The sequence below is a fragment of the Mesocricetus auratus genome, unplaced genomic scaffold (assembly GCF_017639785.1).
Source record: "Mesocricetus auratus isolate SY011 unplaced genomic scaffold, BCM_Maur_2.0 Super-Scaffold_4256, whole genome shotgun sequence".
Lineage (NCBI taxonomy): Eukaryota > Metazoa > Chordata > Mammalia > Rodentia > Cricetidae > Mesocricetus > Mesocricetus auratus.
Window position 1 is genome coordinate 12596177 of NW_024429182.1, and position 25525 is coordinate 12621701.

Below are 25525 nucleotides of genomic sequence, written 5' to 3' on the forward strand. Positions count from 1 at the left end.
TGGGGATCAATGTGGGAGAATATATCTTAAAATTCTGTTCATTTTTGAGAGAGCCCATTCTGTTTCTCTAGATAATTTGGATAGTCACCCTGCTCCCTTGTCATACAGTACAAATGAAAAGATGATTAGACAATTTTTAACTATTATGGACAAGGGGCAACAACAATAGTAGCAGTTTTTCAGAATCAATTCATTATTTACATGTTCTGATCCATATTGTACCATTTAATCTAAATCTCAATTTTGTAAGACAAATGCCTTTATCTTCAATTTTAACACAGAAAAATTAAAGCACATTTGTCAGTTTTGGCCTAAGGGACTCAGATAATTGAAAGGTGACAGCTTTAAGTTCCATGGCCTTTAGTGTCCATGGGAATTGGACCTCAATTGAGATTCTCTCCTGCTTTTTCGAATCCAATATTCCTTTACCCTTGGAAAGTGAACGTATATCTACTCATGATACATGGATTGAAAATACAGGGAGTTTTCAAGAACACTGCTTTGCCAAGAATAAAGTTAAGTGAGGTAATTTAAGGGACATAAAGATAAAGCAGGTCCTTGAGCAGTCATGAATGGGCTACCTCTGGTCCCTTTTGGCAGTGCTGTGAAAACAGACAAGAGCACTTGGCAGGATCTGGTGTGTATCAGGATATGACATTTCCTATTGTATACGTTATCTCTCTGGCCTTCTTCCCTATGAACAGGGTCAACCTCCAGGAAGTCTGTTGAGCAGCCTTATTTCAGTTTAGTGAGTGGGAAGCAAGGACATCTGGCTGCCAAACTATTGGATTAGAAAAGCAAGAGGGTGCTTGAAGCTATTAAATGATGGACACACAAAGGAAGTTATGTTCTAATCCCTCTGGACATTGTAAATATGGAAGCCATACTGGCATATAACCAGGCTTTCTGGTTACATCAGTAGTCTGCAGTAGTGAAAATATAGTTTTGTAATTTCAAGGATGTATGGGGTGGATCTAGCTTTGTATTGTTATAAGAGACATGGATTTAGGTTTTTCTGTGATTTTATGTGTAATAACAGGAGAGTCATACTCCTCTTTGAGTCTTAGTTTATCCCTTAGAGCACTAGGAGTCCTTCTAGCATGCCTACACCTACAAGCTTGCAACACTTTAGAAATCAGAAATGCTCTTTACACATTCCTGGGAATCAACATATCAGTTCCAGGGAATATAGTGGTGTGGGTGCATGTGCATGTATGCATGTGATTTATAGTTTAGAATAAACTGATGAGAGTTGGTGATCTCCTAACCTGTGACTCAACATTCTTTGTAAGGACGAATTCACTGATACACTAACTTGCAATTATGCTACCCCAGATAACATAATCATAGAACTCTCAATATTTCTATTTTTGTCTGAGAGGAAAGGGGCAAATCTGGAAACTGTTCTCACATCTGTAAATTAAAGTGCTGATATCAGGAGCTAGGAGGTATGGCTCCTACCCATCCCATCTACTACTATTTCAGTAGCAGACAAAGCTGTAATTCATAAATTTCCATGTATATAAGAATCTTGAGAGTCTGCTGATGGAGTTGGCAGCTGGGCTCCAATACCTCAGTGCTTTGGCGGGCTTAGCTACTAGGTCTAGGACAGCATTGGAGAATGTATTTCTAATATAAAGAGATTCTTCCCCATTGAGAGTCCTGCACAGAAGCAGATAAAGTCAGCCATGATCTCTGCCCTCTCCCTTTCCCTTAGTCTACTTACCAGGAAATCTGATAGACTCATGCTCATGGTGATTACAGAGTCTATTCTCAGTGCTTGGACCAGCTGTCTGGACTGACTCAAACTGTTCCACTGTTTTTCTTTCACTTTGGTTCACTGTTAGTCTGGTGGACCAACCTCATTAACCCAGACATAAAACAAAGAGAACTCAGTCCGTTGCAGAAGCAGCACTTTTTTAATAAGGGGAATTTTAGATATTTTGTACCATTGGAGAAATTCTAAATTCAAAATCCATTGAAGAAGTATAACCACTTTGAGTTATAAACTGATGGACTAAAAAGTCCATTGCTTCTTGTGGAGATTCTAAGGAACACTCTTAATATTTGAAGAAGGAAACTACATAAATTCACAATTGATGGGGCTGTGTGCATGCAATTTGGGGAGAAAACACTGTTGTAGGTGTGTCAGGCTCTAGGTTTAATTCCCCAAACTGCACAAAAGAAATGCAAAGGCAAGTGATGAGTATAACTTAATAATGATATCAAGAATTATACATACTTTCCAAATTCAAATAAAAAGAAAACCAATTTGCCTAATCCTTTACTTGCACACACAATTCCAGAATAGCTGATTAGTTTTCAAAACATGTATTATTGGCCAAATCTTTCTAGTTTCTTAGGTTTCTGAGTTCCTCAGAAATATATCAGGTATTTTACTCAATAAGGAGATAAAAACATCTCACTTACATCCCTTAATGCAGGCCACAATTCACATTCCCTTAGTAACCCACTGAGGAGAAGAGTCACCTACCCATCCAAGGATCAAAGAAGAAAGCATGAAATTGGTGTTACCTACCAAACTGGTAGTAGGAGGAAGGAGAAGATGGGAGGACCTATTTCTCCCCAGTTGTAATTGCAACTGTAAGTAAGTGTAACTTTAAGTGTAGTGGTTGAACGATAATGACCTCCATAGCTTAATATATTTGAAGACTTGGGCAGTAGTTGCTAGAACTATCTAGGAAGGATAAGGAGGTGTGACCTGATTGGAGGAGGTGTGTTATTGAGGTGGGTTTTGAGGTTTCATAAACCAACTCCATTCCCAGTTAGCTCTCTCTCCCCCATGCCCTCTTTTTGTGCCTCACGCTTGTAGGTAGGAGGTCAGCTCTTAGTTTCTGCTACAATACCATGCCTGTCTGCCTGCCTGCTGCCATGTTCCCTTGCCATGAGGGTCATGGTGTCTAATCTTCAAAAGGGGTGAGCCTGAAAATTAATTGTTTTTGTTATAATTTGCCTTGGTCATGATGTCTCTTCACAGTGACAGGAAAATAGCTGGATAACATCTTGAAGACCCAAGTGGCAGGTCCAGATCAAGCACTCACTGGAAACTGATTTGTGAAGTCTTTGCAGTTACTAAGTTCTGTGTTCAAAGACTTGGTCATTCACATTTGAATAACAAACATGGATACTGACTTAAATAATCCATCTAACAAAAGCTCCACTAGGGCTACAGAAAAATAAACCTAGCAAATCACTGTTGTTCTAAGTTGTTCATTCCCTCCCTGTGCTGGGGATGTTAATCCAGACCTCGCTCTATGTATTCTAGCAGTGACTACCGACACAGGAGGAAGAGTCCATTTCCTTACATCTGCATCATCTGCATGTTGAACATGGCAATGGGAGCAAAGGAAAACAGTTTGACAAAAAGGGTAAACAGGCTCACCATGCTCCATTGTTGTCTCCTGGGGGACTCGGCAATTGTCTTACAAAGCAGACTCAAAGCACCTGAAAGAAGCCCACAACCAGAGAAGTCCAACAGAGCAGTAGCCTTGTGAGATCACCAAACCATAGTCTACCCAAAGACTTTTGTTTGTAAAAACAAAACATGCATATGTGTTCCAATGAGCCTGTCCTTATCTGTGAGGGAGGGGCCTATATAACAGTATTGCAGCAGTGTCTGGTGGGTACGGTAGGCAAAAAAAGAAAATCACTAAAAGAGAGAATTCCCAGCCAAGTATGTAGCTTTGATGTACAAAAATACATTTATTTTCAACAATTTCAAAACCACTGTCTTTTTTTTACAGTAGAAATATTCAAATGGAACAATAAAACCAAGAACAGTATATGTACATATACTGTATATATATATAGATATGACTCATGCACTGTATTCCAGTGTTTGGTACACATATTGCAAATGTATGCCCCATTTAACCCTTGGAATGAAAGGATCTTTAGAAACATTTCTGACACTGACCTATGCTGTAGCCAGTTAGATTTCTCTATCACAGTCTCTCTGTGTCTCACAAAGAAGAACATGAACAGCATCCTGTGAAGGTTAATCGGTACAAAATGTGGCCTTTCCTCCCATATATATATATACAGTATATCATTCTCTAAAAGAAGTGTGCTCAGGCAGAGCCTGGAAATGAAAACAACACTTACAGCATGGTGTAAAGTGACCCTACTGAAAAGAACTGGCGTGTTAAACATGTGGAGGAGCTGAGGGGCTGGGGAAGCGAATATGGGCTTTGAAAGCCTTTCACCCCAGAGGCGAGAACTACCTTAAGGAAACTGGAGGCAGATGTCTAACTTTAAGGAAGTTGTGTGCATCTGACAAGCAAACAGCATAGCTTTGCTAAAACCATTTCTGACTAATATCATTAGAGGCTAGACCTCTATTTGGCCTGCAGGGTTTGCACAGACTCAGGATTCCACAAACGGCACCTATTCTAGCCTCTCTGACTCTTCTCATGCCAGTAGATGCTCACCGGAACTAACATAGTCCCTGGGGACTGTTCTGAGCTCAGAACAGCTTTGAACTCATCATGAGCAATGCACATATTCCTGGAATCCAATTAGAAAACAGAGACGCCAGGATCCTTAGAGCCATTGATCCTGCTTTAGAGTGTACTGCTTTCTTGGGCTGGTAAATAGCACCCTTGCTGTTTTCTTTTTCAGAAAAAAATCTCATCTCCCCAACTGGGTTTCGGCTTGAAGTCTCTACTAGGCCCTGTGACTTCTTCCATTTTATCTTAGAAAGAAAGACAACCTCATGTTCTCAGATGTCACTGAAGTCTTTCGTTTGTCAGTTGTCCCAAAGAAGTCCTCCCCAACCCCCTTTATATACATAAGCAGAAACCAGCTATGGTGTGGATGGAGATCCAAGAATTGAATGTGACAGACAGCTGGAGAGCATCCAGAATCCAACACATCAAGCAGGCTGGGGGGGGCAGTCAGCTCCGAACGTGAGTGCATAAGCCAACACACACATCTGTCTTTTTTTCTGTTTTCTTTTTTACTAAACATTAAATTATTTCTTAGGAAATAAAAAGCTATTTACACTGTAGTTATATACAATACGCCATCTGTAGCCTCAGTATTGACATGCACGAGGCAGGGCCTCTTTCAGAAAGGTGTGCGTGCCTTTGGCAGCTACGTCCACTCCCCCCTCAACCTACAACCTGCAATTGAACCAGGGGATGGTATGGTGTGTGTGTGTGTGTGTGTGTGTGTGTGTGGTGTGGGGGTGACGAGAGTAGAAGTAACAGAAATTAACAAAAACCCAACTCAAAAAAAAAAAAAAGACAGAAGGACACAAGAAGGTCTTTGCTCTGCCAACAGCAGAGTGAAGCACGGAGCCTGTGGAAAGATGCATCCTTAACACAGATATAACCTCGTATTTCTACATCCCACTGCAGTCAACTAAGGATGCCTTTGTTTCCTCCCAAAGCTCAGCATCCGACTGCTATTTATGAAGGGACCCTTGATAAACAAAAGGTAAAAAAGACATTTTCATTTTTCCATAACAATAGTAATAATGGTCATCAAAAATAAAAGTCAGGAAGGTGGTTGACCATGTGGCTTCTTGGTTAAACACTAGTACAGTTGGGGATCTCCTTTGTGCTCTCGCTGTTTGCAATGGTGGCAATGCCTCCTGTAGCGGGGGAAACACACAGAGGGGAAACAGACGTAAGTTCCACAAGGTCACTGAGTCTTTGCTTTATTCCCTGTCAAATACTCAACTGCCTGGAACCAGATGTAATACGTTTTAACTAAAGAGAGCATCTGGGTATTCCTACCAGATCACACACTTCTCATCCACCTCCCATAATAGAGTATAGGTAGGACCAATGAGTTGACAATCATCTTACACTGTACTCTTCATGACATCAATAGCTAGCATGCAGCAGACACTGTGCTAATCCATAGCATCATTTAATGGGGGGGCAATTTTAGAGAAGATTTGCAAACAGTATATGACAGACGGAATCCTGGTACTATTAGTCCCATTTCACAGCTGAGGAATGTATGATACTGAGCATGCACAAGGTTTGCAGGTTGACCACGAGAAAGGTAGACCTTATTCTGCATTCATGTAGATATTGTTAAGGACTTACATGGCTTTGGGTTTACAGGTTTAAAAAAGGAAAAAAGCCCAATATTAATGGACTTCATCTTCCACTGGGACACCCATGTTTCTAATCTTTATTAAATTCTAATGGAAAAAAATGTATACTGTGTTGATTTCATGTGGTTAGAGCTGGCAAATGAATTTTAAAACAAGATTACGTCACTGTAACCAGTGTTTTTCCCAGCCTTGCAGTCCAAGACTGTCTGGTGGCACATGTGGCACCAGCTAATGATAGAATATTTGGAGGACCTAGGACTCTGAGTGTGGTGGCACAGGCACACGTACCTATGACCCGTGTATCCAGATCTTTGTCCAGAAGCTCCTCGGGCTCGGTGAAGTCACTGAGTGTGATTTTGGGGGCGTTTTCACTTTGGCTCACTGACCCGATCATCTCCTGTTCCTTGTCATGCTGGACTTGGGCATAGATGTTAATCCAGGGGATTTTTCTACATGAGGTAGGAACAAAATCAAAGTGAGATCAAAGGGTATGCCTGTTGTAAGCAATAAGAAGTGCTGGAGGGTAAGTAGAGGAAATATCAAAACAGGTTCAGCCTGTGTCAGGGAAAAGATGGAGACACTGAGACCACAGATGATAGGCTAACAGGAGACCAAGATGCCCAGCTTAGATTGAACCTGCAGAACATCCTTTAAAGGGAGCAATGGTGTTTATCTGTTACTCTGTAAAGCCAGAAAATGTTTACCTATTATTACATTTGCATAGGAGCTAGACTTTGAGTCTTATGAGACTCAAGTGGCATCTTTCACTAAGTTGGCATATATGCAATTGATTCCTATTGCCTTGTTTTATGAACAGCTTCAAACAACAAACTCATAGCCATTAATTGACATTAAACGAATTCTTCCTTATATCTATATGTCAATAAAGCACTGTTGGCCAATAGGGAAGCAAGATAGGTGGGACTAGGAGTCCAGGAGGACTCTGGGTAGAAGAAACACAGGGAGTTATCATGTAGCCCGCCAGAGAAGTAAGATGTCCGTCCAGTAAGAGAAATACTTAGATGAGTTAAATACTTAAGTCAGAGATAGCCAGTAAGAAATCAAGCAAACAGCCAACAGGTTCATAATTAATACAGCATCTTGTGTGTACTACAACTTGGCAGAGTCCAGGCGACTGGTGGGGGAAAAACCGAAGCGGCTGGCAAGGAAAAGGCTTCTCTCTACATAAGACAAAGTCTATGTAAGGTATAGGCTTAGGTTGATGCAGTAGTTTATGTTTATTGACTTGCTTTTCTGTCATTCTCACTAGATTAAAAGCTTTACATGGGCAAGGTCTAAGTATTCTGTGTTCACAGATGTATAATTAGCATATAGTTGCATTTATTGTTTGTTGAATGGATGAATAAAATATCCAAATCCTGTGTTCTATATATTTTGCTAGATAGATTTTCAATACAAAGGCTATATTTTTATGTTGGCATATCATACCCAGAAGATATTTTCTTACATAATTGCATGATGGGGATATTGAACTAGATTCTAAAATGATGGAAAGCCATTAATGTGTCCACTTCAACCCAGTGTTCCTAAAGGTTCATTTTTCTTGTCATAGTTTAAATCAGTAGGATTGTCATGCTTGTATATTCTTCATTCTATTCAAACCCCAAATGAGATATAATATTTAATGAATTTTTCAGGATAACTCTCAAAGGAACCTCTGAAATTAGGTTTTAAAGACATGCTTGTCTCCACCTTTCTTCTATGCTCAATTTTCATGTCTTGGTTTTCTTTCCATGCATAAAAGGTTGTGTTCTCATGTTTCCAACTGGTCCATACCAATGTGACCCAATTTATCATATCTTATATGGGCATGATCTGAGAGGCAAAAACCTACACACTCCATGATAGACCAATAGATAGATTAATACATAGATCGATAAATAGATAGACTGAGTTGGCCCTTATTTTGATTTTTAGGTAATCACAGATATAGGCTAGCAAATTAAATTGCTTATAATTAGAAAACTACAATTGCTAATGAAAGTTAAGTTCAACTGTAATATTAATATCCACTAGGTCTGGGGGCAGTCAAACCATTCCTGATCATACAATTTGTTATCTATCCTTTCTACTTAGATAAAGATACCTGTGAATGTTCATACTCATTTGGCTTTACCATGACTGCTCACTTTATTTCTGTCCCTGAATGTAAACATGTTTTCATCTTCAATAGATGACTGGACATCACAATTTGTAACATTATAAAATGCTGTCAAGTTGCTTTTCCTTGCTTAGCACATCTACTTGTAGAACTTTTGAAGATGTCAGTCAAGCCTGAGCTCTGTGTTTTCATAAAGAGATCAAGGTACACGTCTTGGGCCACATATCCATACAGGCTTAAATAAAAGGAATAAGATGGAAGAGTGCAAGCATCCTAAAAAAGCAAGGAAGCAAACAAAATCAGGTGCATTTTATATTAATTTGCTCTAGCTATTCAAAAAAGCAGACTTTGAACTATAATGAATGTCCTACTAAAAAAGTAGGTAGAAATATAAGGGCTCTAACATGTTGTTGAATAACCACAGAAACATACACAATGACAGAAAGCAGGTCTTGTTGAGTATATTTTAGAAATTAAAATAATTTTACATGGATTTTTAACTATATTGCTAAGGCATCTGGAAACAACATCTATGAAGCAGACGTGGTGTGAGAGGCAGGTTGATGTTTACTTGAAGAATGTTTGGGAATCTTACTTCACTCTCCTCTTCTTAACCAACGTTGTAGGGTGATTTTCAGTGCATAGAACATAGTAGGAACTCAATATGTATTCCTTAGATGAATGCACATTTAAATTATTTCGTGCTGGTAGTCATATCAAAAGAAAATTTTGCTACCATTTCAGTACAGATTATGGTCCCTGCTCACTCTTATAGAAACGCTATTGGATGGTAATGAATAAGGCAGAGGAGAGTGAGAGATCCAGGATGTTGTCTGACCTTTATTTGCTTGCTAGCTAGCATACCCTGAACAGCCGCCACTGGGATTCTACAAGATGGGAAGAAAAGACAAGGCCAGAGAAATGAAAGAAAATTCAGCTGAGTATCAACCAAAGGCCTGGAGTATTGGGAGGAAAGCAAGAAACAGGAACTTGGGCTAGGAAAGTAAAGGTTAAATTTTGGCTTAATGCTGTTTTTCCAGTTTGACTGGCACTAATCCACTGTCAGATAAGAAAAGTTCTGGCTGATAATTGAGAACTACAAAGTAGAATAATTCTGAGAAGTCATTTTCTAAGTGGATTCATATATGAAAGTCTACAAAGTTAGAGTAGTCTATAGAAAGAAGCTGAATGTCTAGGGAGTTTAACTATCATTATTCATCAACAGAAAAGGTACAAGTCAGAAGACACTGTGCTTTATTTCGAAGATGTGTGATGAACAGAATTGTTTCTTTCAGGATTTCTATTGACCCTCATCCTCATCTACCATGGAATGGAATGACAAGATACACTTTGCTCAGTTGATATTCACCCCTCAGTCTTTACATTCCTCACAACTCAGAATTTCTCACAAATACTTGGGTGACTAACATTCTGTTTTGCATATAATTCAGTTTTGCACGTTCATAAAATGGTGTTTTATTTTCTTATGAAACATTTTCCCTTGATTATACCTGAAGGGTTTTTCCTCTATTCAAAGCAAACAGGAGCAGATGGATTGGTCCACCAGGACCCCAAAGCATATAAATTCCTGTTCAGATTTATAAGGCCACAAGCAAATAACACTAGCCTGTCCTTCCAGTGAGCATGGAAAAGAGTTGAGAAATTCTTGCCCTTGTGACTAACAGCACATTTTATATGGAATAAAAAAGACATTTCTCTGCAAATGAGATATTCACTGGAGAAGAGAAAAATGGGATGAGAAGAATAAAACTACCCACCACCAACCTCTTCTACAATTCACAAAGATTATCTCCAGGGCCTGGAAACACTGCTAGACCAAGATATGCTTTAAAACTCATTAAAACTCACATAATAAACAATGTTATTTTCATTTTACCCAGCCTTCCCCCAAAGTATGACTCTTTGTTTACAATAATTTTTGAGAGTCTATTACGTATGAGCCACTGGCATCATTGGAACACACAGTCTCTGGTTCTTTGTTATTGTTGATAGTCAGTCTTACCAAATTTCCTTGACTTCTTAGTATATGGCAGTCACAGCTATTAAAATGCTTAATTCATACAGCAAAACCACAAGATATTATTGTATTCCACATCTCACAAATGAGGAAGTGAAGGCTTGGAGATCTAAGTACAGTTGCTCAGGAGTATAAGTGCCAGAAGTGAAACTGAGTGTATGTGATTTCAGAGTTTATATTCCAAGTTGGAAAACCTCTTGGGAGGCTTACATAATTTGAATACTAGTGCATAAATTTTCATTTTGTTGTTAATATCCTATTATGTCACCCTGCCTGGGGGTCTTCAAAAGTAGCTTCTGAACACAGGGGTTTCTTTGCCTGGAGAATTTCTTTTCAAAACAGTAAAAGAAGGAAACAGGAGCAATATATAATATGTAACATTTTATTCTTCGTTTTTAAAAAAAACGTGAATCATAGTCTCATATAGCCCATGGTGACCTCAAACTTATTATGTAACCAAAGACAATCTCAAACTTCTGATCCTCTTGGCTCCACCTTTCAAGTGCTGGGACTACAATCATGAACCATGTGATTCGTGGTTTATATGGTAGTCTGAATCACACCCAGGACTTGGAGCATGCTAGATAAACACTTTACAGATTGAGCTATATGTTCATCACCTAGCACGCAGGTTTAAACAAAGATACTGGATAGCACCACTATGAAATAAAGAAACATATGTGTATATATACACCTGAGTGTATATGTGTGTAATCATTGAAAATGAAAACTTTTCTCTATTTAACTACCCTGCATGGGTGTTGGCTATATGAAAATCCTTGAATATCTGACAACTTACTTCAGAAATATGGGTGGGAATTGAAAATCCACTCACATATCTATTAAGGAGAATAAATAGATTTCAAAACTAATCCTGATTTTCTTCATCCATTAAACCTACAAAATGAATATGGGTCGAATTCTCATCATCTTCATTCCCTGATCCTCAACCAGTCCTGTTTTTCTCCATCTCTAAGGACAAATGAAGATCACACTGTAGATGAATTCAGGAACACCAGCCATAAGAAGTGTCAACCACAATGAACCTCCCCTGGTGATACAATCTGACTGACAATAGCACTCACCTTTTAAACTTGTAGATCAAAAACACAGCCAAGCCAACAAAAACCACTGACAAGAGCATAAGCATGGCGGAGCTGCTGTGCCCAGTGCCGGAGTCCACCAATGGAGCTACAAGGGAAGAAGAGATGTGCTCACTGTGAAGCTGGAGTTGAGGGTGGTGGCACTGGAGAACGGGGGCTGACAGTATCCACCCTGATTTCCAGTCTCCAAAGGACTGTATGCTATCTGGGCCTGGGAAGCTTTGCTTTGATAATGAGAAGAGTTGTTCTAAACATTAAAGGGACCTGAGTTCTTCTCTTGTGTCTGGAACACTTGCTGGCAGGGTATATATTGAGTACATATGTCTAGCTGAGGGAGTAAGGTCTTGAATTTCTTTGTCTCCTTAGTCTTCTTAACAGTGTGGCAGCACACAGATGACTTTGTGTTCACCACAAATACAACCTTAAACTGTTTTACTCTCCCTGTACTACACTCTACTGGTACAGGAACTCATTGCCAGCAAATTCTGATATCAGAAAGATCCACCTAATAAGCAGACTCTCGACATCTCCACATCAATGCCCAACGGGACATGCCATTTCTATTCCTTTTGTAAGGCACCTAGTAGCAACTGTCGGACCCCTCTTCCCACATGCACTCACATACTGGAAATGGAATGGGATCTTAAAGTTTCTCAAGATGACCTCTAACAAAGACTCAGAGAATCAAGGACCTTTGAAGAGCCCAGGTACTACCCATATAACCCAACCACCTCAAATGTAAAAGAAACAGGGCATTATCTCCAAACATTATTCAGGATTCAATGATAAAGCCACTCATAACAAAGTCTTCCTGCAGTACCTATCAAGATACTGTCAGCCATTATCATACTGAAAGGCTTAGGTATTGCATCATTAGTGGAAAAGGTTTTAGAGACTATTCCTTCCCTTTTCTGGTCAAAATAATCCTCACATCCCCTGATTCCCAGCAAGCACTCACCTAGTGTCAGCTGTGTGACATACACAATGACTTGGACCCCTGGCTTCAGCTCAAACTGTACCAAGTTCTGGTTGAGTGCATTAAATAGTGTTTCTACAATCTGTAAAACAAAAGGGTTCATAGACAGATATGGCAAGTGATTGTGCTCCCTTACACATCCATGGGATGTGGACATCTTTATCAGCTTGGTTCTCACATCCTACCAAGCTCGTGAAACCCAGAAGTGGAAAGACAGAAAGAGGTGTGTCAGGAAAGAAAGAGTAGCTTCTGCAAACTCCCAGTGAGTGAGAGCTCTAACAAACACAGGATTTCATTCAACTTCTAGCTTAGAGTTCTTTCATGCCTGCATTTATAATCAGAGGCCTGTTGTGGGTTCAATGGAAGAATGTCAACTCGTCATTAGTTCTTTAATCTGATCAGGTTGCACACTGTGTGCAGGGGCCCCTGCAAGGATTAAAGCACATGCCAATCCCCTTCCCAAACCTCTGCATATTCTGTTCCACAAACAATGGGAGTCAAACATCAAAGTACAGGCTGACTCCTTTTATGGGATAATTTTTCCTCTTTCCTTTTTCCACAGCAAGCCTCAGAACACATAACATTGATTTAATCACTCTCTGATTCCCACATGAAAGCTGAGGCTCACTTAGGCTGTTGTCCCCAAGTCTTATCTGGCTGTACACACCTCTGTATCACAGCTGCTATTCATCACTGTAATTACCTGTTTATCTAAACGGTTGGATAGTGTAGCTTCCAAATATAGTTCATGCTTGCTACTTGCTATTTCAGAATAATGAAGGTTTAGGAAGTGATGTGTGCACCAAGAAGATGGATTTATTTTTGAATGACTTCAACATGCACGCCTGTGATGAGAAGAACCCACTTCCATCTAGAGAAAAGGACAGCAGCGGTTCTGCCTGAGCACCGTGGGTGGCTGTCACCCAGGCGAGGTGAGAACTGGAAGGACGCAGAAGGAGTCTGTGCAATGGTTGCTCCACATAGGAGCAAATATGTTTCAATCACACAGTTTTTCAGCAGCTTCGTCCCTTCTTATTCCTACTTTTATGTGCAGATCACAAGAACCTTGTGTCCAACAATGACAGTCAGTCAGATCCCACTTTGGAAACACTGCTCTTTTCACCAACACAAAATGAGGCAACTCATCACTCGTGAAAGAAAAGTGTCTAAAAGCAATTCGTTTCCTCTCCAGAAACATTAAATTGACCAGCATCTCTAGGGCCCATGGAGTTTAAAAACAAGACCTCATTGCCATAAACGGATAGGGAACTACCAGTATGTACACCTCTGTCTCTGGGTTTCTATCTGTCTCTTTCACCATCCCTCTCTCCTTCAAGGAGAAGCCAATGGGAGTGTGGGGAATAAGTAAGGTCCTTACTTATTCTGTATAGGGCTGACAATTGGTCAAGATCCTGGATGTTGGGTCAGGAGTCACTGGCAGACTGTATGTAGGCTACTCTTGCTCTTTGAAGAGAGACAACTTTATATGAACTCAGGGTCTGGTGTGGTGGCAAGTGTCCCAGCTGAAAGCCTTTCACTTACTTGTTCTAGATCCCCTTCGTGGCCTTTCCTCCTCTCTGTCAAGTTCTTGGGTGGGAGAATGAAAAGCTCTGCTGATGTTGGGAGACCTGGGAACACAGCCACGAGAATCTGATCTTCTGGGACACTGGTCACCTGCAAAATATTCAGAGCAAAGAGTTAGGCTTCAAGTGCCAGTCTTCCATAGATCAACAGCCAGGAGGAGAGTCTTCATAGACATAAGGCCTGTGTGAGGTTTTAAAAACACAGTATTTCAGAGCCAGGCTGCAGTATACACCCTGACTGCTCTTGCGTTACCCCTGCAAGCTGCTAGGTAACACACCACTGCCTTCTCTACTCTCATTTCCATTTTCACTGAAACTCAGAGAGTATTCAAAATGATTTCTGAAATGGTATTTGATATGAGCGTTTTAAAAAGTTCTTCTTGTATTTCTACTTTTCTTTTCATTGAGAGAACTAGATCAGCAGCTCAAAATTCAATAGCCTGGCTCCAAGTGAGGAGTAAGCCGTTATAAAGAAACATGGGGGTGGGGGGAATTCAAAATAACAATAGAAGAGCACTTGTTTTCTCCTTTAAAGTAAGAATGTTTTAAGTTTAATAGTGTTATTGGTGTGGCTGCAGTGGAATGAGAGCCACTCACTGGGGTGACAGCATGAAAACGAATTGATACCCATTATCAATTTGTTTCCCAAAAGAATCTATTTCATATAAAATATAAAAATGTTCATATTCTTCAGCCTGCAACTGTAACATGTTCAGTCCCCAAGAAATGATTTAAGGTGTCTGAAAAAAAAACATGCGTAAGGAGAAACATACTATTATATGAAATAAGAAATAAATGGAAAGCTTGAACATTCAAAAATTAAGAAAATACTGGAATAATCACATGGAAAATAGGTTGAAGGTGATGTTGAGCGCTATGAAGTCATGTGGATAATTAGGATAGTTGTATGCTCATCTTACAGGCTTATAAATATATAAATGTATGTAACTGTAAAATGCTAAATGTTAAGATGGGATTATAAGTGAATTTTTCTATTATTGAGTGTGTGATTTTACTGAATTCTGTGATTAAAAATTTAAGAGGCAAACTTGACTTTAAAAATAAGGGTGTCAGTGAAGTAAATTTTCCTATAGATTATTCTTTCCTGTGTGTATTGATAGTCCTTGATTAAGAAAAAATGCCTGTTTTCTCAATATAAATATGACAGATGGTGTGTGCTGCAGCTGAAATACCACCTCATGCAAAGGATTCTCATGTGGCCATCTGCCTGCAGTGATCTCCACCAGGCCATTCAAATCGCCATGGCCACCACACTCTTGGAACACTGATCATGTCCACTGTTGCCTACAATTGCATCTTTCAATTGCAGTCTTTTCCTGACAGGTTCTGACTGATTGCTTGCCGAGGCACTCCTGGAAATCTTCAAGGATACTTCACTCTTCCAAAGTCACTTGGTATGGTAGAAACTCAATGAACCAATGAATGCTTGTAGAATTGAATAGAGGCAGAAGGGTAGATTGTTTCCTATTTGCTCAGCTCTGATTCCTATGTAGAACTAGTCTTACCAATTGGAGTTAACTCCCAGGGTTGCTATAAATGAAAAAGAGCCAGGAAAAAAGGCAGAAGCAGCAATCAAGTCTAAAAAGAAATGTACCAACCAATGAAGGCATTGTTTTGTAGTCCCAAGGTGGTTTGCCATGTACCAGTATCTTGTGGGCAGGCATGACCACCAGATATCTGGAAGTTGCAGACTTCTAGTGTGGAACGCAAGAAAACATTCTCGCCAGCCAGAGGTAGCAAATATCAGAGCCCAGCAAGAGTGAAAAGTGCTGAGGATTACCCAAAGGGTAAAGAGGTGGACCTGTCAGTGCCTTGGTTGGTGTGACCCCCTTGCTTTGTCTCAGGAAGGGTCAGTCAGGGGTCATAGAGGGATCCTGAAGCTGTGCATCTACATACACTTAACCCTATCTAAGAGGACATGTGATTAGGTAACTGATCTCTGGAATATTTTAGTCCTAGGCACCAACAGAAATGTCATCTCCAAAAGGCTTCTCCAAAATCTTTTAAGTGTTTAATAACTACAAGCATGCACAACACAACCCCATCCTGGATGGCATGGCAAGGATGCATGCTATGGTCTGAGCACTTGTGCTCCTCCTACAGTTTATGTTTGAAACTTCATCAACTGTGTGATAGTCCTGGATGGAAGGGCTCAGGGAAGGTGATTAGGGAATATGGGGAGGACACTGGTGAGTGAGATCAGTACCCTTATTAAAGTAATTATAGATAACCACTTCACCCTCTTTCTACCATGTGAACAGAAAGTGAGAAAATGCCATTTATGGATCATGCTCTTATCAATGCCTTGGTCTTAAACTTTCTAGCATGGAGAATTTCAAGAGATAACTTTTTGTTAATGATAAGTCATTCATTCAATAGTAGCCCAGACAGAATAAAGAAGCTGTCTTATTCTTATCTCTTTCTATGAATAATTCCTTTATAGAAATCCTGAAGTTCCCTTGAGATACTGTCTACAGGAATTCCCCTCTGTCATCCACACTTATTCTGCTTCCTTTCTGTCATCTCCTTTTCCATCTCTTTCACTGGGCTTCCCCCTCTGCTTGGAAGCATATTAGCAGTCTTGATTCCCTGCTACCATGTTCCTCCCAAGCAAGACTCATGATCTGGACAGCACTGGATCTGACATTGCTGCTCCATCCTGAACCTCTGCTTGACTTTCAGATCTGCATTCCCAACTGGTCACATTCATGCAGTCAGTTCTCTCTTCCAAACTCACAACAAAAGATCATAACCCATTACCATTCCCCAAGTACATTTCCCCCTACATAGTCCTCAGGCAGTTAATGGCAAAGGCACCCTTGGATTGCAAAGCTTTTACTTCCCTCTCACCAATAAGTTCCCCAGTATTTGTATTGTTTGTTGTCTTAACTAGCCCTTGGTTCCTTTATCTTTGTTATGTAATTGTTCTTGGTCTACAAAACCTCTGTATTTGCTTGAAATTATACCCACCCTGCCCTTCCTACCCAAGCATCCTTTCTTTTGCATTGCCACCACAATAGATGCCTGGCATATACATCTATTGACAGAATTTTATTTAAGGGAAACATCATGCTTTCTACGTCCTCTGATGCTTACGACTTAGCTCTTCTGATTCTTCACAGTCCGACTTAATCACTCCAGGCCATTCTTGCCCACTTTGCTCTCCTATCAGGTAGAGACTGACTACACTGAATTCTGTCATTTCTGCAAAATGCTTAGCACTTCTAGCAGGAATTGGCTTTTCATGTACTGTTCATTCTATCTGAAAGGCACAATCTTCTCTCTGTTAACTGACAGATATCCTTGAAAATGCAGTTCAAATATCCTCTCCAGAATCATTCTAATAGTTTAGGAAGTATCAACTGAATTACATGCCTGGATCAACCTTGCAATCCCCAAGGTAGGGGACTCATGTATTTCTCTGAGCCTTTTGGAGATGCTGGCTATGCCTCTACACCATAGAATTAATTGCACATTAGACTTACTTCTCTACTTAAAGTGACTGCTTTACTCACTGTATTCTAGTATACGCTCTCTGAGAGGTTTGTTAACAAAACTCTCACTTCCACCGAAGTAAATATGAGTTTGGCTGAAATCTATAGTTGCATTTCCCTGGTGGGGTGATCTGTTTCTTAGCTGTGTGGCCAATGGTAGACTGGTGAACTTAAATATCTAAGAATGCCCTCGTCATAGGCAAATGGTAGATAAATGCACACAATTCATGGAGATTCATCGAGTGCTTTATCCACTTTCCTTTAGGGATGTTAAGAATGCCCTCGTCATAGGCAAATGGTAGATAAATGCACACAATTCATGGAGATTCATCGAGTGGTTTATCCACTTTCCTTTAGGGATGTTAAGGCCCTGTCTCACAAATGCTTGGGGCAAACACTGAGCCAAAGTTTCATCTTCAAATGCTAGACTAGCCTCTATTCCATTCCCAGCTTTCTTTTCTCATGTCTCCGCTATTTTTCCTCCTTACCCAGGAATGACTTTTCTTGATTTCTTTCTATATATATAAAAAACAATCCTTATCTCTCCATAGGATAGAATTTCAATTCTTGGTCCTGCCATCTATTTCTTTTCTTCCCCCAAAGATCCAAAGACACAGCCAACTTACCTTAACCAGAGCTCGCTTTATAACATTGCCAATGTCTTGCCTCCATTCAGGAATATCAGGGTTGTGATAATCCAGGTTTGGAGAGAATGATAAGAGCTGTGACTGGAAGTATTCTGAAGGGAGACAGAATGTGCAGGTGAAGCTGGTAGAGCGATTCAACAGGGTTTGATAGGTGATGGGCCCACAGCCATGTACACTACGAACCATTCTCTTTCACAAGGGTTAAGCTACCTTCCCTTATTTTCAGTTGCTCTTTGGCTTCTGAAAAAAAGGGAATGTTCCCACCAAGAGTAGATTTGTGTTCTTGCTCATGTTGCTAACTCCTGTAACAAATATTGGCTAAAATAAAAGACAAGCCAGGAAACCCAGAGGGAGATCTGAACTCCCTTCTGTGTATCTCAAAGCCAACCCAAAGCATAGCAAACAGGGATGGAAGGAATGGAAGCTTTGTCCTTCTGAATCCTTCAGTTCCGTTGTTGACTATTCTCTAAAGAGCCTCACAGGTAAGAAAAGTAGGTTAAACTTTGTCTCTGGAAGAGCAAGGTAATGCTTGATTTCCTGACTTGGTTGGTGAGTACACAGGTTTATCCATTTGGGGCTAATTCATAAAATTCAGCATTTCTGATATGTACCACTTCTCAGTGTAACATTACAATCCAATAAAAATATTTACTTGAGTTCCAGTGGCCAGTTGGCAGAGAAGAAGGAAAAGATGTCACTGGGACAAGGCTGGAAAAATATGCCTCGGTCAGAGGTTCGCACATATTTGTATAACTTTCCTGACAACTACAGTGATGGTGGCTATCTGGAAACTTATGGACAGTCTAGTGGGATGGAAGCATAGGAACATTAATTTCACTTAAAATAAATATAGTGATTAAGAACTGTTTTCCAGGCCGGGCGGTGGTGGCACATGCCTTTACACCCAGCACTCGGGAGGCAGAGGCAGGCGGATCTCTGTGAGTTCGAGGCCAGGCTGGACTGACAGCCTCCAAAACAATACAGAGAAACCCTGTCTCATAAAAAACCAAAAATAAAAAAGAACTGTTTTCCATGGTTTAGAACATGGTGGCAGCCCCACATATCACATTCTCTGTCTTCATTTAAGCTTATAGCATATCCCTCCATAGAACCACCTTCTAAATCCTCCTTTTACTCTACTTCGTTCTCCTAGACAGTTTTGCTTCAACTTTCATAACATATATCATGTATATATAGCTACATAAGGTAATGATGTTAGTCTCATTATAAAGCCTTCACAGACAATTATGCTGGAATTTCCAACAATCATAAATGGAAAACCACATTTACTCTGTGTAGGTCATGTCTTTATCTAAGATGTAAGTTCCACAGACTGTGAGCCATGACTCCTCTGGTTTGTAGATCACTTGTCCCATTTCACACAGTGAAAACTTCAACACATTGCAGACACCCTAACATATCATCAAATATAGTTCCTTCTATAGTCCTCTACCTTACAGTTCCATCAACTGTAATAGATGTCTTTGTTGAATAAGTACTTCAAAAATGTTGTGATCTCAGTGTTCCACAAGATGAGTATCCCCACAAGAGACAACAGATGCCTACCTATGATCTGCTTATTTTGTAAATTTCACTTTTCTATCCAATGGAATCTATGTTGGTGGACTTCAAATATACTCCCTATAACCTGGCAAATTCTACAGCAGTTTGTAGTTGTACAGCACTAGTATAGGAAGAGCAGAAGAGAACATCACATGACCATGTTCAGAGCTTACCGTGTACTGCAATCTCTTTTGTGTCTTGGATGAGGGCATTCCCAGCAGCTACCTGGACAGTGATGGTGTTGGTTCCCTCTGCAAGGAATGTGAAAGAGATGCTGCTGTCCAAGGTGATGAGGGGCTGTAAGATAGAGAACAGCAATACCCTTCAAACTCGCATCAGGTACTAGATTTCCCTTCCTTCTGGTAAGTCTCAGAATGTCATGCATATTCATAGAATGACAGCTCTAAGGGGTTCTTTATTTTTAAAAGAATAAGGAAAAAAACAACTATTTTATGTAGTTTCCCAAAACTGGTTATTTCTCCAGAAACTGAGAAGGATATCAATCAGTTTAAGATTCATAAAATTTTAACTTGAAAACTGAGTGACACTCTTGAGTCATGATATCACCTTGTTCTTTCTCCTGGGTAAAATAAAATCAGCTTTTAAGGCCTGTATCTGATGGCTTTTGCAACAAGGAATCACTTTCTGTTGTTACAGTATCCCTTGCATTCTATTCCATACTCCACTGGGCTGCAGGGACTTTCAAAGAAGTGACCTGGTACTTATTTCAGTATCACCTGACTTAAGCACAGGGTCATTCTTACAACAGAAAACACACACAAAACAAATGCAATGCCCAAACAATTGATTTTTGTTGAATTATGTCTGTTTTCCCTTGCAAAGCATTTTCCCCAATTTTATTAGTTTGGGAATATACAAACATGCATATATAACAGGTTGTGATTTAGTTTTCTTTTAGCTTCCTCCTGACTTAGCAAAAGATATAAACTTATCATGGACAAAAAGAGAAATAGAATTCAAGCAGGTTCTTGTAGAAGAGAGGGTAGATCTTGATATAGAAAAGTCAGTAGTCCGTGGTTTTCTTAAAGCCCAAATTTTCTCATGATTCCTGTGCTGTGGAGGGTAAGGGACAACAGATGAAGGCTGAATATAAGCCACATAATGAAGATATGACTCAAGCACATATGAACAGATTCCTTCGCCTCTCTATACACAGGGACAGTAAGATACAGAAGAATAATGTAGCTTGTTGATGTGTGCCCAGAACTGCCTCTCAGGGCATGAGCAAATGCCAACATTCACAGTGCACCCATCATTGACTGGATATGTGTGCAAATGTAAGGGCTTGAAGATGCACTTTTTAGGCTGTGCTCTTTCTGTAAGACTGAAATCCTTTTCTGCTCACCATGTTTGACAGGGCTTCTGAGGAACTAATTTGATTTCTTCTATTTCAAATTCTATAGCACTCCTTTATGATCGGGATGCTGGTGGTTGAGCAGAATCAGAGGCACTAACTTAAGCTTCTGATATATTTTCTTCTTTCTTTATTGAATAAAAAGGAAGGGAATATATGGAAATATTATTTCCCCTCAGCTAAAGACAGCTTCTAAGGTGTAGGCATTATCATAAATATTGCTTTATAATGGCACATATGTATCGTTGGAGTTGAACAAAGGATAAGGTAGAAATGGATCTGTCATATACTCCATGTATGTTTATAGTTCTGTTTCTTTAATATTTTGCTTATTTTATTCTATGTGTATATGTTTTGCCTGTATGTGCTCTATATATGACGTGTGTGTAGTACCAGCTGAGGCAAAAAGGGGTATCATATCCTCCAGAACTGGAGTTACAAATATAGAGTGCCACCATGAGTGTGCTGAGATTTAAATCTTGGTCCTCTGAAAGAGCAGCAAATGATCTTAACTACTGAGCCATCTCTCCAGCCCTAGAATCCTGTTTTGAGAAGTTTCTAAAGTCAATTGGCGCTCTGCATAGCAGTGTCATCCATATTGAGAAAATATGCAAGATCCATGGCCATGAAATGAGAGAATATGTGTACCACACTGCTGCCATCTCTTGAATGACAAGAACAGTGACTTAACATTCTTGTTCCATCACTATTTGTATGAATGTCCTTAGGCAAAGTCTGTCCTATGTCTGTTCTTTATCTGTTTAGAGAAAAGGTAATACTGTGGATCTCAGCATATCAGAGAAGCCAACTGCAGAGTGCTCATGAACTTCTGTAGAAGTCTTCTCTTCTGTGGTCTATGAAACAATTGTATGTATTTATGATTTGTACAGAAATAACTATACTTATTTCCTTGAGTTATTATATGGCAATTAAAAATAAAATAAAGGTTTGAAGTTTGGTTATCTCTGAGAAGTCATGCTGACATTGACCTTAAAAGATTAGCAACTGACTGTCAGTAACATTTTTACTTACTACTATTGTTCACTATATAAATTCTTATGAGTCAGAAGCCTCCCCAGATATTTGGAAACAAAATGAGACATCAAAATGTAATGTTATGGTGGTTAAAAGTTGTTTTTAAATGATAATACCAAACAATATTGAAAACACAAAGGAAACTGCAACTATCATCCTATTTTGATAGAAATATAAAAGCACTGAAACCAGCCGGGCGGTGGTGGTGCACGCCTTTAATCCCAGCACTCGGGAGGCAGAGGCAGGCGGATCTCTGTGCGTTCGAGGACAGGCTGGACCGATAGCCTCCGAAACAATACAGAGAAACCCTGTCTCGTAAAAACCAAAAAAAAAAAAAAAAAAAAAAAAAAAAAAAGCACTGAAACCACTTTGGGGAAAGTTTTGTTTATTAGACATTGTGAGAATGTTCCCAAAAGTGATTGTTTCATATTTTATGATCTTCATCTGTAGTCTCTGATGTTTAGTTAAGAGAAAACATACATGTACATTTAAACAAATTCATAGCAGCTATTCACATCAGCTTAAAATGTGAACAGTCTAGAAATTCACCAACGAGAAAAGAAAAATTAACCACAGGCTCTTCATACAACAGATAAAAAGAATATTAATACATGTATAAACAAAGGTAGGCATAAAAATACAGATGTGTGACTGTCAAAACCACAAGAAATGACAAAGACCAACTTGAACTATGTAGTTACTGTATGCTGTAGCAGATAAATCTAGGCTATGATGGGAAAGAGTCTGGGATGGAGACTGGTTGAGAACATAATGGAAGCTTAGAGAAGGATGGTGATAAGGCATCAGAACAGGTAGGCTACTCAGGTGAAGGCCTTTTCAATCTGTAAATACACACTGCAGACTCATACATTCCATTGCTGATACATTTTGCATTCCTCAAGGACAAAAACTTTCAAGAAACTGTGAACCACAGTCAAGAATTTGCAAGCTTAATGATTTAGAATAAATCACATAATCTTTACTTTAAAACGCAATTTTAAAAATCAAGATTAATGGGTGTATAGGCAGTAATTCAGAGATACTTTAACATTTCCATAATAAACACAATTAGCACACTACATACAGTGGATATGTGTGCAGGAAGGAAATACATCCAGTTCCTGGCAAAATTATGACCATGTTATTGTATATCTGAAATTTTTATCACAGAATACAAGGTGAGAGAATTGTAGAAGTGATAATAAATGTGCTTTAATTTTTTGAGACTCTGAACTACTCCCTTGGGTAGTATCTTAAATTATCCTTCTGTCCAGTTTGGTACCCTTTAGCAGTCCTCCCTTTGCTCACTGCCAAGGCCTTTCCCCCTCTGCTCCTAGTTTCTTCTTCAGGAAACTTTCACTATTTCCCTGTCATCTTCATCAGCTCTAAGTGGGACCCGTGGCCTTCTCCCCTCCCCGGAAGATTCTTCTTATCTCAAGCCTTAGCTGGCTATGGCATTTTGATCAATAACATTTCCTCTGAGAGAAACTGATTCCCTCTTGTCCTAGCAAATCTTTTCTTGTATCCATCTGGCTGCTTCCCTAGGTTTCAGAGCCAAGAGAGGGTTCAGGGCTGAAGGACAAAGGGAACACATCATCAGAGGTATGAATGCGAGACATCACGGCAGCCAGTCAGGGCACAGAGCCACAACAAACAAACTCTGATCGATGAGGATGCTTGGTCTCTGGGTGGCAGGCCACACAGGCATCTATGCTAGGTAATGCAGAAGCTAATTCTGCTCCCCAAATTGCTTTAGTTTTTCATCGGCAGTTATGACAACATGGCTGATTTCACCTTCCCCACAAAGCTGGAACAGTCAACAGGATCCTTGAGTTTTTCATTGGCCACTGATACAGAATGCCCAACGCTAAATTAAATCAAGTATTTTAAGGTTCATTTACTCAAATCTATTAGGCATGCAGACACATTTATTAAGCCAGACCTCTGTTAATCCCAGCAAATTGGCCATTCAGAGACCCACAAACCCAGCAGGCAGCCAATTGACTTTTCTGCCTCTGTTTTGTCCTAGCTGCAGGGCCAGCTTGCAGTGGGGCCCCTTAGAATAACACCTCATGTCCTGCCTAGGCTTTGGGTTACATTCCTCATAGTGAAGAGTCCTTCACATGTGACAGGTCACAAATTATCCAACTGAGCCTAGCAAGAAATAATAAAAGCTCTGAGAAACTATTTAGTTAGAAGATTCCCATTTGACTAACAGACTCGTGAGCTGCAGGGAAATCTCTGGATACAGGCTACACCAGCAGTCTGCACAGCAAGTCATAAGAACATTGCACATCCTCAAATCTCTGAGTTTGAAGTGTGCACCTTGATCAAATCTACCACTGTCAAGTTGAATAAACAATGCAATCATTAGGCTTGCCTCACTTAAAACCTTCAGTGGATGATACAACAGAGTATGCAAAGTACTAATCATATGAAATGAAAAGGCAGAATACATAATTGTGGGAATACCATGTTGAGAACTTTGTAAAGAGAAAACTTAAATACACACAATAGCAAGAAAAAAATAAAGCAAAATAGTATTTATAGCTGTCTTTTAACTGTGGATTGATGTGAAAATTCATAGGCAAAAATGATTTAACACATATTCACAAATACTACACACATACACACACACACACACACGAAGGGGGTTGGGATATGACTGTTGAAGCACCACATGTTCATGATAGCTCTGTGTAGTTTAATCTCTTATCACCTTGCCTTAAATATGAATTTTATGACAAATAAAATGTACATAACTATTTTAAGCAATCTATCTGATCCTTCCACCTGTAGGTGTTTTCCTTCCAGTATCTGCCCAAATGAACACTCTGCTTTGGCTGACTCACTCCACACAGCACACAGCCACTTGCAACTTTTACACCTTGATCTTTCTTTCCCTCTTCCTCAACTGTGCTGCTCCTTTCAGGCCAGCTTAGGACCACTTCCATAAGCAACACTCTGTGGCTCAAAAGGCGTGCATCCATCACTACCTAGGATGCCCAACTTGACTTGTATGTGTATGCTCCCGCCGCATTTCCTTCTTATTCATTGTCCTGGATGTTAAATTCATATTATCAAACGAACTGCATTTCTTTAGGGCAACAAATGGGATTTACCCTGCTTTGTATTCCTCACATCCTCACATCTACTAGAAAAACTCCCTCTGAAAAAGATCTATGGAGGCTCTGATATAATTTCATGTCCCCTGCTGACAGTTTTGTGGGTATGTAAGCCAACAGCTGGGTCTCAGAAATGCTTATTATTTTCTATTTATCTGTACATCTTTCTTCCACACCAATTATTCTGTGTGTTTTCATCTTGCCTTTTCAGATGGAACACAATTTCTTTGAAGGTAGGGATAATGTTGTTCATGGCTTTTATGCTTGATATTAATAGCATCAGCATAAGGACTGGCTATAGAGTTAGTGGGTCAGTTTATTTGTATCAGTATTATTATTAATTAAAAAACCC

General features: G+C 39.7%; 1 protein-coding gene across 1 annotated transcript in view; it reads right to left on the bottom strand.

The window, feature by feature from the left end:
* Positions 1–3699: 3699 nt before the first annotated feature.
* The window catches only part of Sorcs3 (sortilin related VPS10 domain containing receptor 3), a 609591-nt gene continuing 587765 nt past the window's right edge, over positions 3700–25525 (bottom strand). The window contains exons 21-27 of the mRNA XM_005063478.4: positions 19812–19935; positions 18055–18167; positions 13873–14004; positions 12313–12412; positions 11337–11442; positions 6380–6540; positions 3700–5617 (exon numbers count right to left, since the gene is read on the bottom strand). Coding sequence (XP_005063535.1) covers positions 5553–5617; positions 6380–6540; positions 11337–11442; positions 12313–12412; positions 13873–14004; positions 18055–18167; positions 19812–19935 — 801 coding nt within the window. The 3' untranslated portion in view covers positions 3700–5552. The remainder of the gene's footprint in view (positions 5618–6379; positions 6541–11336; positions 11443–12312; positions 12413–13872; positions 14005–18054; positions 18168–19811; positions 19936–25525) is intronic.